This window comes from Polypterus senegalus, chromosome 14 (genome assembly GCF_016835505.1).
Source record: "Polypterus senegalus isolate Bchr_013 chromosome 14, ASM1683550v1, whole genome shotgun sequence".
Classification (NCBI taxonomy): domain Eukaryota; kingdom Metazoa; phylum Chordata; class Cladistia; order Polypteriformes; family Polypteridae; genus Polypterus; species Polypterus senegalus.
In genome coordinates this window covers 138,294,382-138,308,164 of record NC_053167.1, presented here as the reverse complement: position 1 = coordinate 138,308,164, position 13,783 = coordinate 138,294,382, and the positions used below count along the sequence as shown (strand labels likewise).

The 13,783-nt window shown below is 38.2% G+C and overlaps 1 protein-coding gene across 4 annotated transcripts in view; it reads left to right on the top strand.

Annotated features, from left to right (window-relative positions):
* The window catches only part of gpbp1l1 (GC-rich promoter binding protein 1-like 1), a 97,838-nt gene that overhangs the window by 76,274 nt on the left and 7,781 nt on the right, over window positions 1-13,783 (top strand). For 3 of the 4 annotated variants that reach the window (XM_039736119.1, XM_039736117.1, XM_039736118.1), the window contains exons 8-9: window positions 248-388; window positions 9,063-9,230. In XM_039736119.1, the coding sequence (XP_039592053.1) occupies window positions 248-388; window positions 9,063-9,230 (309 nt within the window). The remainder of the gene's footprint in view (window positions 1-247; window positions 389-9,062; window positions 9,231-13,783) is intronic. The other variant, XM_039736120.1, reaches the window with a different exon arrangement.

Here is a 13,783-nt window from a genome sequence, read left to right as displayed (position 1 = left end):
ATCAGTGTAACATAGTGGACAATTAGTGCATTTAAACTGATGTCTTGGCAATTTTCTAAATATTACAAGGTAAGGCACCAGTTCCATACTGTTGCATGATTTCTTAACCTGGCATAGTTCGATAGCTGCTACAAATGTGTAAATTCTTACATAGCAAGGTATAGACTCATATATTGCTGTACTTTTAGAAATTGTCCTGTTTTATTTTTGTGTTTTTTTTCTTTCTTCATACTCTGCTCCAATGCAGGCAGGCCCATGGAAACCCAATGGACGGGAAAGTAAATCTTCTTTACATTTCTCGGGCCGGGACACCATCTTGACTAGCCCCGTAACTGTGACCAAGCCTTTGGCCCAAATTAGCAACTCCAGTCATGTGTCTCCGAAAGAGGTACACTACCAGCTTCTTTGTGAAGTGTTCCTGACTGGATGTGGAATTAATACTTGCCACTTGGTTGGTTTTTTGGGTGGCTGACAAATTCCATTTGCTTGTGAACATTGTGCAGCTTTAGGAGTTTAGCACATTTATTGTTCATAAAATTGTTGTTTTGTTTATGCTTTGTAGCCTCGGCTACATTTCACCTTTCATGTTTGGCGCCAAGACATTAAGTATTACAAGTTCAGGATAATTTAAACATATTTTATATTATTGTGGCTAGATAGCAGGCAGGTGAATTGTCTTGATAAAGGTCACACGATAGTGCCATATTTGACTTTTAATTCTAATGTATTGAATGTATGCCTCAATATTATTTATATTTATTTATATATATATATATATATATATATATATACACACACACACACAGTGGTGTGAAAACTATTTGCCCCTTCCTGATTTCTTATTCTTTTGCATGTTTGTCACACAAAATGTTTCTGATCATCAAACACATCTAACCATTAGTCAAATATAACACAAGTAAACACAAAATGCAGTTTTTAAATGATGGTTTTATTATTTAGGGAGAAAAAATCCAAACCTACATGGCCCTGTGTGAAAAAGTAATTGCCCCCTTGTTAAAAAATAACCCAACTGTGATGTATCACACCTGTTTCAATCAAGAAATCACTTAAATAGGAGCTGCCTGACACACAGAAGTAGACCAAAAGCACCTCAAAAGCTAGACATCATGCCAAGATCCAAAGAAATTCAGGAACAAATGAGAACAGAAGTAATTGAGATCTATCAGTCTGGTAAAGGTTATAAAGCCATTTCTAAAGCTTTGGGACTCCAGCGAACCACAGTGAGAGCCATTTTCCACAAATGGCAAAAACATGGAACAGTGGTGAACCTTCCCAGGAGTGGCCGGCCACCAAAATTACCAAGAGCAGAGACGACTCATCCGAGAGGTCACAAAAGACCCCAGGACAACGTCTAAAGAACTGCAGGCCTCACTTGCCTCAATTAAGGTCAGTGTTCACGACTCCACCATAAGAAAGAGACTGCGCAAAAACGGCCTGCATGGCAGATTTCCAAGATGCAAACCACTGTTAAGCAAAAAGAACATTAGGGCTCGTCTCAGTTTTGCTAAGAAACATCTCAATGATTGCCAAGACTTTTTGGAAAATACCTTGTGGACTGATGAGACAAAAGTTGAACTTTTTGGAAGGCAAATGCCCGCTACATCTGGCGAAAAGGAACACAGCATTTCAGAAAAAGAACATCATACCAACAGTAAAATATGGTGGTGGTAGTGTGATGGTCTGGGGTTGTTTTGCTGCTTCAGGACCTGGAAGGCTTGCTGTGATAGATGGAACCATGAATTCTACTGTCTACCAAAAAATCCTGAAGGAGAATGTCCGCCATCTGTTCCAACTCAAGCTGAAGCGATCTTGGTGCTGCAACAGGACAATAACCCAAAACACACCAGCAAATCCACCTCTGAATGGCTGAAGAAAAACAAAGTGAAGACTTTGGAGTGGCCTAGTCAAAGTCCTAACCTGAATCCAATTTAGATGCTATGGCATGACCTTAAAAAGGTGGTTCATGCTAGAAAACCCTCAAATACAGCTGAATTACAACAATTCTGCAAAGATGAGTGGGCCAAAATTCCTCCAGAGCGCTGTAAAAGACTCATTGCAAGTTATCGCAAACGCTTGATTGCAGTTATTGCTGCTAAGGGTGGCAACCAGTTATTAGGTTCAGGGGCAATTACTTTTTCACACAGGGCCATGTAGGTTTGGATTTTTTTTCTCCCTAAATAATAAAGACCATCATTTAAAAACTGCATTTTGTGTTTATTTGTGTTATATTTGACCAATGGTTAAATGTGTTTGATGATCAGAAACATTTTGTGTGACAAACATGCAAAAGAATAAGAAATTAGGAAGGGGGCAAATAGTTTTTCACACCACTGTATGTGTGTGTATATATATATATATATATATATATATATATATATATATATATATATATATATATATATATATATATATATATATATATATACACACACAAAAGAAGTGTACAAAGGTTTAAACAGAGTAGTACGATTTATAACAATTTTGATACAAAGTGTATTTTACCTTGCTGTTTCCAGTATTTTTCAATATTAAGTATTTTGCAGTATTGGTTTTCCTTTTTGGTGCACCTCGTGAAAAATACATTTCATTTATACTGAATTATGCAATGCTGTACAATTCTTAATTTGGAAATTCATTTTGGAAATGAATTAACTCTTAATTTGTAGAATAATGTCACAGCCTTTTTAAAATTGCAGTTGTCTCATCTGTTTAAGCTGGGTAGTGATCATTTTATGTTTATATCTGCCCTTACCTTATTATTCCACATTGGCATGTAGCATATCTTGTTTGTTCTTTGTACTATCTGTGTGTGTGTGTGTGTGTAGGAGCAGTTACATGCATGCTACTTGTCTGTTGAATTACATTTACAAATGATTTCATTACTGGAGGTATGGACAAAGTGCACTGATCACCTTTGGAGAATAATATGCTCCTTCAGGACAAACAGCTTGTGGACATCCACAAATCTGGTTCATCCTTGGGAACAATTTTGAAACACCTGAAGAATCCATGTTCTTTTATACAAACAATATTACACACGTGTAAACACCATGGGGACCACACAGCCATCACACTGCTCAGGAAAGAGGCTCATACTGTATCCCAGAGAAGAATTTACTTGGGCACGAAAAAGTGCCAATCAGTCCCAGAACAGCAAAGAACCTTGTGAAGATGCTGGGGGAAACAAACAGGTAGACAAGTCTCTATATCCACAGTAAAGCAAATCCTGCATCAACATAACCTGAAAGTCTGGTTAGCAAGGATAAAGCCACTGCTCTAAAGCCGACATAAAAAAGCCGGACTGAAGTTTGCAGTGGCACATGGGGCCAAAGATCTTATCTTCCGGAGAAACGTCCTCTGGCCTGATGAATCTAAGATTAAACTGTTTGGCAATAATTCCCATTGATACGTTTGAAGGAAAAAGGGTGAGGCTTGCAAGACAAAGAATACAATCATCAAGCATGGTGTTGGGAGCATCATATTGTGGGGGTGCTTTTCTGCAGGAGGGACTGGTGCACTTCAGAAAATAGATGGAATGATGAGGAAGGAAAATAATGTAGATATACTGCAGTAACATCTGGAGAGCTCAGTAAGGAAGTGTGATATAGCAGGTCCGCAGCTTTGAAAGAATGGCCAGTTTTTCAAATAAATAAATCGCTGCACTTGCGGCTTAGAGTGGGCATGGTAATGTGGCCAGAGCAGTTCCTGGGTATGATACGGGCATGTGCGCTTCCGCACTGAAGTGCACAGGTGCATGATCACCTGCCCGTGTTCGTAATTGATGCTAGGGAGCTGCTAATCCCCGCTCCTGTGCAAAGTCCCCATTATAAGTATGAGGAGTGTGAGTGCAGAGAGGGGAAAAAAGAAAGAATGGAGGTTAGTGGAAAGAAGATGAAAGCTGGAAGCAATAAGAGTGAAGGAGCGAGCGAGTGAGCGAGAGCAGGCTTGCTGATAAATGCAGGCAGCTAGGTGGAGAGCCCCTGAGGAGGATTGTTAGGCCGACACTCTGTGGTGGCAGCACTGAAGCGGTTGCTCCAGCTGAGCGAACTCAGAAGCTTGAGTCACCAGCAAAGTGGAACACTCGCCGTGGAAGGTAGCGGCAGTCAGGGAGGCTTGGGAGAGTGAGCCTCATTGTGAGCACTGTGGCCGTTGGGGGAACAAGAGTCTCGGTCCGGCGGGAACTCTACGCAGCAAGGGGACGTAAAGCTACCAGACCAGTGTGGAAGGCAGCTGTACCTGCAGGTAGGGTGACTCCCCTGTTGCCGGGCCCATATGGGAGAAGCAGTAGAGCCGCCAGCTAAAGAAAGGTGCAAACGGCTTTTTAAAAGGGAAGTGTTTCCAGCCAGATTTTAACCTCATTTTAATGGATTTATTTATTTGGGATTTTAACCTCCACTTTTCATTTTTTTATTTTTATGGATTTTTTATTTATAGAGCTATGGAGCACTGCACTGTGAACATTGTTTTGGTTTTGTTTCAGCTGTTTTTAATAAAAGCACTTGCACCTTTTGCACTATCCCCGTGCTCAGTTTGATTTGTCATCATCTGCCAGTTCATCCGGTTACATTAACGATGGTGTTGGGTTAGAGAGGCTCCCAGAATTAAGGTGCATAGCATGGAGCAGGACCCGTACCATCACAGGAAGTTTAAGCTCGGTTGCAAATGTGTCTTCCAAATGGACAATGTCCCCAAAGTTGTGGCAAATGACTTAAGGACAACAAGGTCAAGGTATTGGAGTGGCCATCACAAATCTCTTTTATTTAAAATTTGTAGGCAGAACTGACAGTGTGTGAGTGAGCAAGGAGCCCTATAAACCTGTCCCAGTTACACCAACTACTTGTAAGAAGCTTGTGAAAAGTGAGCCAAAACCATTGCCACATGTTAAACAATTTAAAGGCAGTGCTGCCAGATATTAATAAAGTGTATTTAAGCTTGTGACACACTGGAATTGTGATATTCAATAAAAAGTCAAATAATGGCTGTGAACATTGTTGGATAAAAAATTACTTTTGCCCTTTACAAAGTAGATGCCTTAAACGATATGCCACATTTATAGTTTGCTAATATAAAATCTGTGAAGGGGTTATAAAGTGGGTTTTAAAGGATTCACCCCAAGTGAATGTAAACATCTGACCTCAGTTGTATATGTTGGTTGGCTTTAAGTTCATATGTTAAGCACATTCTCAAAAGGTTTATTCAAACAATTTCAATTGCATGGAAGATGTGTCTAAGGGAAAGCTTATCTTGTACAGTGATGACTGAGGAAGATGAAGAGTTACCACTGACAGTGGTAAGAGTAAGAAAGCAGAATAAAATTTGGTAATTGCAGTTCATTAAAAATAATACTACAATTAATTAAAAGGTAGCACAAGGTGGCAACAGAAAACAACCTTATCAGAAGTTCTAAGAGTCTTGTGCATAAATAGGGCGGAGTGGTGGTATCCCGAAGGTTGCCGGTTCGAATCCCCGTCACTGCCAAAAGAGATCCTATTCTGCTGGGCCTCTTAAACTTCATTTGCTCCAGGGGCGCTGTACAATGGCTGACCCTGCACTCTGACCCCAACTAACAAATTCCTAATAAAGAGAAATTGTTTAAAGTGAAATAAAGAACAATTAAAAAAATAAACAAATATCTGGCCTTAATCCTTAGTTTAAATGAACAGGGCAGTGGAGTTTCTCTGATATTGGTAGATGGATCATTCCATTTCAGGAGCTTAAAGATTCTGCTTTTAACACTGATTTTATTTAACCTTCTGACCTGATTGAGTTTTTTGAGATTGCATTGTATGAGGTGCAGCATGGGCAGCCAAATAGTGTTTCTTGTTAATAATCAGTGACTTGTATCTGGTTTTAGAAGCTTCTGCTGAGCATTTCTTTCAGAACTGCTTTAATTGCTCTAGCTTTGTTATCAATGTTGTCTTTTTTTCCATCGGAGAAGGTTCTGCATTTTGACATATCAAACCTCTTCCCTTAATTATTAGGTGTATTTTATTAAATATTTATGATCAGGGAACCATTTTTGACCTTAAATTAAACTCTCAGATTTGTCCTATCTAGTTCTTGAGACAGAAATGCAAAACTCAAGACATTTTCAACTCCCATGCTTGATGAGAGCAATTTAATTCATATGGTCAATGTTGTCAAGAATATTGTACTAGGTAAAGTAAAATTCTTGATTTGCACTTACTAATCATCTTTTTGCCACTATCTAGCACCATTATTAGTGAGTGTAGCTACCTTACTGCAAAACTTCTGTCTTCCTCACTTGAAAAATCCCTGAACATATTTGTTTCTAACAGACAAACAGAAATATATATGCACACATTTATATACACAAACACAATTTTGGTGACCAAGGTTCAAAGTGGCATGAAAATGTGGTAAATTTGACACATACAAATTTAATTCATGTTTGTACACATTGTAAATTTTGCCATTTTCATTCTGGCCTTAAAGATCATCATTAGTCTTTTAAGACCATTTCTATAGAAATTTCGGAAAGTCATTTTGAAAATATAGTAGAAACGGTCTATTCCTTTTTAAATGCAGTGGTGTATAGTGTAGGGCAGGCCTGTTATTTTGAACATGTTAACACATTCTTTTACAAACTTAGAATTAGTTTTATTTAATGGATTTCCTGGTTAAAAAATGTTAACATTATAGAGTTACAGTAGGACTTCAAGTGTTTGTAGCAGTGTTTTTAAACATCCCTTTACCTGCGACACTTCCAATAATGAAAAACAGTTATGAAAGTGCAAGGTTTTTTTTTTTTTTTAATTGGCAGACTACTTTCAGTGCAGGGTTCTTAACGAAAAAACTCGTAGATCTGCCCCACCTTAAATCACTTCGTACCTCTCCACCAGCGTCTCTTGACCTTTAAATGTGTTGATAAACAGCAAGCAGCCTGTTATCACATCCTCCACTGGCGCACAGTTTTCTCAGCTCAAGTCTGTTTACCTGCGTGTCAGTTGCTTGTAGTTGTATAGAGTGAGAAGTCAAGCAAAATCGCACCTTTTATAAATACTATATCGCTATTTGGAACACATGCATTTCATGTGTGTTCCATGTCTACAACAATATGTATAGTAAACACATCGTTAAAACGGAAATGTTTTTCATGTTTTAGTAATGATTGACAAAATGTAGACATGAAGTTTATAATGTGTTAAGCCTGATTTCCAAATATCAAATAAACACTTTCACAAAGGGTACAAATATAATAGAACAAGTGCACTTCTATTCAAGAATATAACTGCAGAAACAGATTGCATTTTTATTTCCATCATGCACAGGTACAAAATACCATAAGAATGAAAAGGGCCTGAAGCAAAAGTTTGGGCATCTGACATGGTCAGTACTTAACACTGCCTTTGACAAGTATCACAGCTTGTAAATTCTTTTTGTAGCCAATCTGAGAGTCTTTCAGTTCTGTCTTGGGTTCTTTTCGCCCATTCGTTCTTGACAAGGCTTCTAATTCTGCAAGATTCTTGGGCTATCTTGCATGTGCTGCTCTTCTGAGATCTCTCTACAGATTTTGACTAATGTTTAGGTAATGGGACTGTGAGGGCCATGGGAGTACCATGAGTTTGCACCTCTTGAGGGTATTCCATTGAAGATTTTGAGCTGTGTTTCGGATCATATTTTGTAGGACCCCATCTCTTTTTAACTTAAACTTTTTTACAGGTGGTGTGATGTTTTCTTCCAAAACTTGCTGGTATTTATTTGAATCCATTCTTCCCTCTACCAATGATATGTTCCCACTGTCTGCAATACAAGGCCAAAGTCTAATCGATCCACCGCCATGCTTAATAGTTGGAGTTGTGTTCTTTCCTAGAGTTTGGCACCCTTTTTTCCCCAGACATAACTTTGTACATTGTGGCCAAAAATTCGATTTTAAGTTCATCAGTCCACAGGACTTGTTTCCAAAATGTATCAAGTTTGTGTAGATGTTTATTTGCAAACTTCAGGCGCTGAATTTTGTGGCTAAGATGCAGAAGAGGTTTTCTTCTGCTGACTTTACTGTGAAGGTCGATATTTGTTGAGGTGTCGCTGCACAGTAGAACAGTGCATCATCATCTGCTAAATCTTCCTAAAGGTCTTTTGCAATTAGATGGGGGTCTTTATTTGCCTTCCTAACAGTCCAACAAGCAGTTCATTCAGAAAGCTTTCTTAGTCTTCCAGATCTCAACTTGACCTCCACCATTCCTGTTAACTGCTATTTCTTAATAACATTGTGAATTGAGAAAACAGCTACCTGAAAAGACTTAGCTTTCTTCTTGTAGCATTCTCCTGCTTTATGAGCATCAATTATTTTATTTTTCAGAGTGATAGCAGTCATGGACTCCTCTAAGCAGCTGTCTGATTGTTGGGACAAGGTGTGAGGAGTCAAGAGTTTATACAGCTTTACAATTTGCATCATCAGGGGTTTCCTAATGATGACTGTAAACATGCTTTAGCTCAAACAAGCTAATTAAGGCCTAGTTAACTATTCCCAGTAACAGACATTTTAAGCAAGGGTGCTCAAATATATATATATATATATATATATATATATATATATATATATATATATATATATATATATATATATATATATATATATATATATATATATATATATACATATACATATACATATACATATATATATATATATATATATATATATATATATATATATATATATATACATATACACACACACACACATATACATACGTACACACACTTTCACTCTGGGCATAATCATTGGTGATAACTTCTGTATGTGTTTCAGGTCTCTAGGTTTATCTATCTTTAAAACATGTTCTGAATTGCAAGTTTTGTCAGACTACAAAATTAGACGTTTTGGGCTTCTGATATTAGCATAGGTTATGGTACATATGAAACACTGCTGAGTTCCATAAAACTTGTATTTACTCGCTTGAAATTTTGTGCAAGATGCTCAATTTTAAGAGGTCAATTCAGTTTTAAGGATCATGTATTAAAGTCCTCAGTTCTATAATTTCCCTCTTTTTAACTTTTTTTCCCTTTATTTTCAGCAAACACCTCCTGGCAACTCCAGTACCACGCCACCTGTGGATATCAACCCTCCACGCCTTGTGAAGCTGATGCGTCGCAGTGACAAAAAAAGCGAGTTCCTGAAAACTCTAAAGGATGACCAGAATGGGGATGCATCTGCTTGCCACAGCCCTACTGCACAGGAGGAGGTGTGTTAAAATGGTGCCAATCAGAAACTATTTAAAAAAAAAAAAAAAAAATGTATTAATAATAACTCTCGGGTTTTATCCTATTCAAAGTGAGGTACAGAATCTCAAGAAAGTCAGCCTGAGAATTTCCCATTTAGAATCCAAGATTCCTTATACGTTCCAGGGTTTTCTCTTGTGTGAGTAAAGTACAGGTAGTTTTCTCTGCAAAACTTGCACAATGTGGTTGCATCCTTCAGTATGTGCACTGATCTTTATGTAAATGGAATCTGTCCTAAACTTAACCGGAAGCCAATGTAAGGATTTAAGAACTGGAGTTATGTGTTCATATTTTCTTGTTCTTGTAATTATTTTTGCAGCAGAATTTTGGATAAACTGGAAGCTGTACAACAAATAGTTTGATCATCCAGTGAACACCACATTGCCATAGTCAATCCTACTAGAAATACTGTAAATACATTTCTCGGAATCCCACTTATTTAAAAAAACACCTTTATTTCCCAAATTTTAAGATGGAAGAAACATGATTTAGACAATTTCCTAATGTGTGCAAAAATAACTTCTGTAAAAATAAATTCTGTAAAATTGATGATGATTCCAACTGAGTTAGATGATGACAAAATATTGTTGCGATCAGCATCATTCCCTCTGATAATTAACATCTCTGTTTTATTGGTGTGTACAGACAAATAGTTCTCATCCATCCACTCCTTTGATTTACTAATACAACTAATTAAAGACAACATCGGAGAAAGTTCATTTGGTTTGAAAGAAAGGTGTAACTAGGTGTCATCTGCTTATGAATGAAAATTAACATTGTTTTCTAAGGAAAGATCCCAGTGGATGCATGTAAAGTGAAAACTGTAAAAGTCCCAGTACTGAGCCTTGCGGGACACCATATCTCATTTCTGTGTTTAATGATGGAATACTGTCCGCACATTTCTGTACATACTGGAATTGATTTGATAAATAAGAACTAAACCTGGCAAGGACAGTGCATTTAAGCCCAATACTTTCTAGCCTAAAATAGAATGGTCAATGGTGCCAAACGCTGCATTTAAGTCTAACATAACAGTGGAGTTTCCTTCATCAGAGGATTTAAGAATGTCATTTACAGCTCACGTTAGTGCCGTTTCTGTACTATCACCAGTGCAGAAGCCAGACTGGAATTTCTCAAATAAATTGTGATGCATAAGGTGTGACTGAAGCTAATTTGCTACTACTTTAAGTATTTTCGAGAACGAGGGTAAATTTTGAAATGGGTCTATAGTTAAATATGTGTGGGTCTAGGTCAGTCTTTAAGTAGTGGTTTGAAGACTGACACTTCCACTGCATCAGGTACTGTGCCATGCAATAATAAACTATTAATAATGTTAAGAATTGGTGCTGCAAGAATATCCATTGTGCTTTTTAATAGTTTTCTTGGCACTGGATCTAGGAAACAAGTAGTAGGTTTCATTTTAGAAATTGAAGTCAAGACTTCCTGCTCTGTTACAAGATAAAAATTTCTAAAATATTAAATGGAATGCGAGACAGGGTCTGCCAAGCTAGTATGCGGTTTGTATTATAATCCTGATATCTGGGATCTTACAGTGCATCCGGAAAGTATTCACAGTGCATCACTTTTTCCACATTTTGTTATGTTACTGCCTTATTCCAAAATGGATTAAATTCATTTTTCCTCAGAATTCTACACACAACACCCCATAATGACAACATGAAAAAGTTTACTTGAGATTTTTGCAAATTTATTAAAAATAAAAAAATTGAGAAAGCACATGTACATAAGTATTCACAGCCTTTGCCATGAAGCTCAAAATTGAGCTCAGGTGCATCCTGTTTCCCCTGATCATCCTTGAGATGTTTCTGCAGCTTAATTGGAATCCACCTTTGGTAAATTCAGTTGATTGGACATGATTTGGAAAGGCACACACCTGTCTATAGAAGGTCCTACAGTTGACAGTTCATATCAGAGCACAAACAAAGCATGAAGTCAAAGGAATTGTCTGTAGACCTCCGAGACAGGATTGTTTCGAGGCACAAATCTGGGGAAGGTTACAGAAACATTTTTGCTGCTTTGAAGGTCCCAATGAGCACAGTGGCCTCCATCATCCGTAAGTGGAAGAAGTTTGATACCACCAGGGCTCTTCCTCGAGTTGCCGGCCATCTAGCGATCGGGGGAGAAGGGCCTTAGTCAGGGAGGTGACCAAGAACCCGATGTTCACTCTGTCAGAGCTTAAGAGGTTCTCTATGAAGAGAGGAGAACCTTCCAGAAGGACAACCATCTCTGCAGCAATCCACCAATCAGGCCTGTATGGTAGAGTGGCCAGACAGAAGCCACTCCTTAGTAAAAGGCACATGGCAGCCCGCCTAGAGTTTGCCAAAAGGCACCTGAAGGGCTCTCAGACCATGAGAAACAAAATTCTCTTGTCTGATGAGACAAAGATTGAACTCTTTGGTGTGAATGGCATGTGTCACGTTTGGAGAAAACCAGGCAGCGCTCATCACCAGGCCAATACCATCCCTACAGTGAAGCATGGTGGTGGCAGCATCATGCTGTGGGATGTTTTTCAGCGGCAGGAACTGGGAGACTAGTCATGATAAAGGGAAAGATGACTGCAGCAATGTACAGAGACATCCTGGATGAAAACCTGCTCCAGAGTGCTCTTGACCTCACACTGGGATGACGGTTCATCTTTCAGCAGGACAACGACCCTAAGCACACAGCCAAGATATCAAAGGAGTGGCTTCAGGACAACTCTGTGAATGTCCTTGAGTGGCCGAGCCAGAGCCCAGACTTGAATGCGATTGAACATCTTTGGAGAGATCTTAAAATGGCTATACACCGACGTTTCCCATTCAACCTGATGGAGCTTGAGAGGTGTTGCAAAGAGGAATGGGCGAAACTGGCCAAGGATAGGTGTGCCAAGCTTGTGGCATCATATTCAAAAAGATTTGAGGCTGGAATTGCTGCCAAAGGTGCATCTACAAAGTATTGAGCAAAGGCTGTGAATACTTATGTACATGTGATTTCTCAGTTTTTTTATTTTTAATAAATTTGCAAAAACCTCAAGTAACCTTTTATCACGTTGTCATTATGGGGTGTTGTGTGTAGAATTCTGAGGAAAAAAATGAATTTAATCCATTTTGGAATAAGGCTTTAACATAGCAAAATGTGGAAAAAGTGATGCGCTGAGAATACTTTTCCGGTTGCACTGTATATTTTTTAATTCTCATATTAAAGAAGTTTTTATAATGTCTTGAGTATAGTGTTTTTTTTTTTTCCTTAATAGAAAGTAAATACCTTATTAATCTAATAATTGTGAGGCAAGTCAAGGCTACCACATTTTTTCAGTGCTATCCCTGCAGTCATATTGCCACAGAGCGCTGCATGTGCTTTGGATGATTAGTATAGATTCCACCCAGGCCACAAAAACATTGCATCAGTTTGTCTTTGCGTGGTGTAACAGTCCAAACGTATGTAGGGGGTGTAACTGGATGAGAGTTAGACTTGTGTTGCACATTCAGTACCTCAAAAGCTGTCCCCTCCACAGACCAGGGGGTGTTTTCCTTTTATTGCTTAACAGTGTCTTTGTAACTGCCCTGACTTGGCAGGCATTACTTAGCAGTGCCACTGCAGAGTGAATTTCTAGACTGGTTGATACTGGCCCATAATGGAGCTAAAAAAATAATATATTATATAATATATTATATAATAATATAAAATTAAAAACTATTATTACACATATCAGCCTCAGAGATACTGATAACAGAATATTATACAGTTTCCTGGATATAATGTCACTCTGTATGCCAGTGACAACAAAACAGCTTATATCATTTTATTCAGCAAATATCTTGTTTGGTGGGCCTAGGGTTAAAGAAAGAAAATATACAAATGTACTGTAGTTATCTAAATGGGCTCCAGCTTGGACAAGTGTGCTATCTGACTCTCATTTAAAGGGAAGAAACTTAATTGTCAGCAGTACATTGTAATACTTTTTCTCAGACAGCAGCTCAATTGATACAGTTAAGACATTTTGTGAAACCTCACAGAATGAAAAACTGATGAATTTATTTAATTGTAGTGTAATTTGATTCATTCATGAAACAAAATTTTTATACAGAAATTTAATTTGCCTGTTAACAAGGTGTGTGTAACAGTTAATGGGAAATAATGCCACTGCATCAAAACAAGGAAGTTTGAACACAGGAAAGACAATTATTAGCATTCACCAAGAACTGGTGTATCAGTAAAGCCTTACTTTGTACGTTTATGTAGATTAGAAGGTGATTCAGTGTCACTCGGGGCTGTAGCCACTCCTAGTAGCACTTAGCATAACGTGGGAAGCAGTGCCAGTTAATTGAATGGCCCACTTGCACACCCACTTTGTGATGAATTTAGAGTCGCCAACTTATGTTCCTATTGGGAGAAAGGGTAAACCTCAGAAATCTAGTCATAGGATTGAAACTCTGGGTGCTGAGTCCGTAAAGTGGCAGCACTACGCAACCGTGCCACAGAATCTATGCTACTTAATATAATATTTGCACTTGTA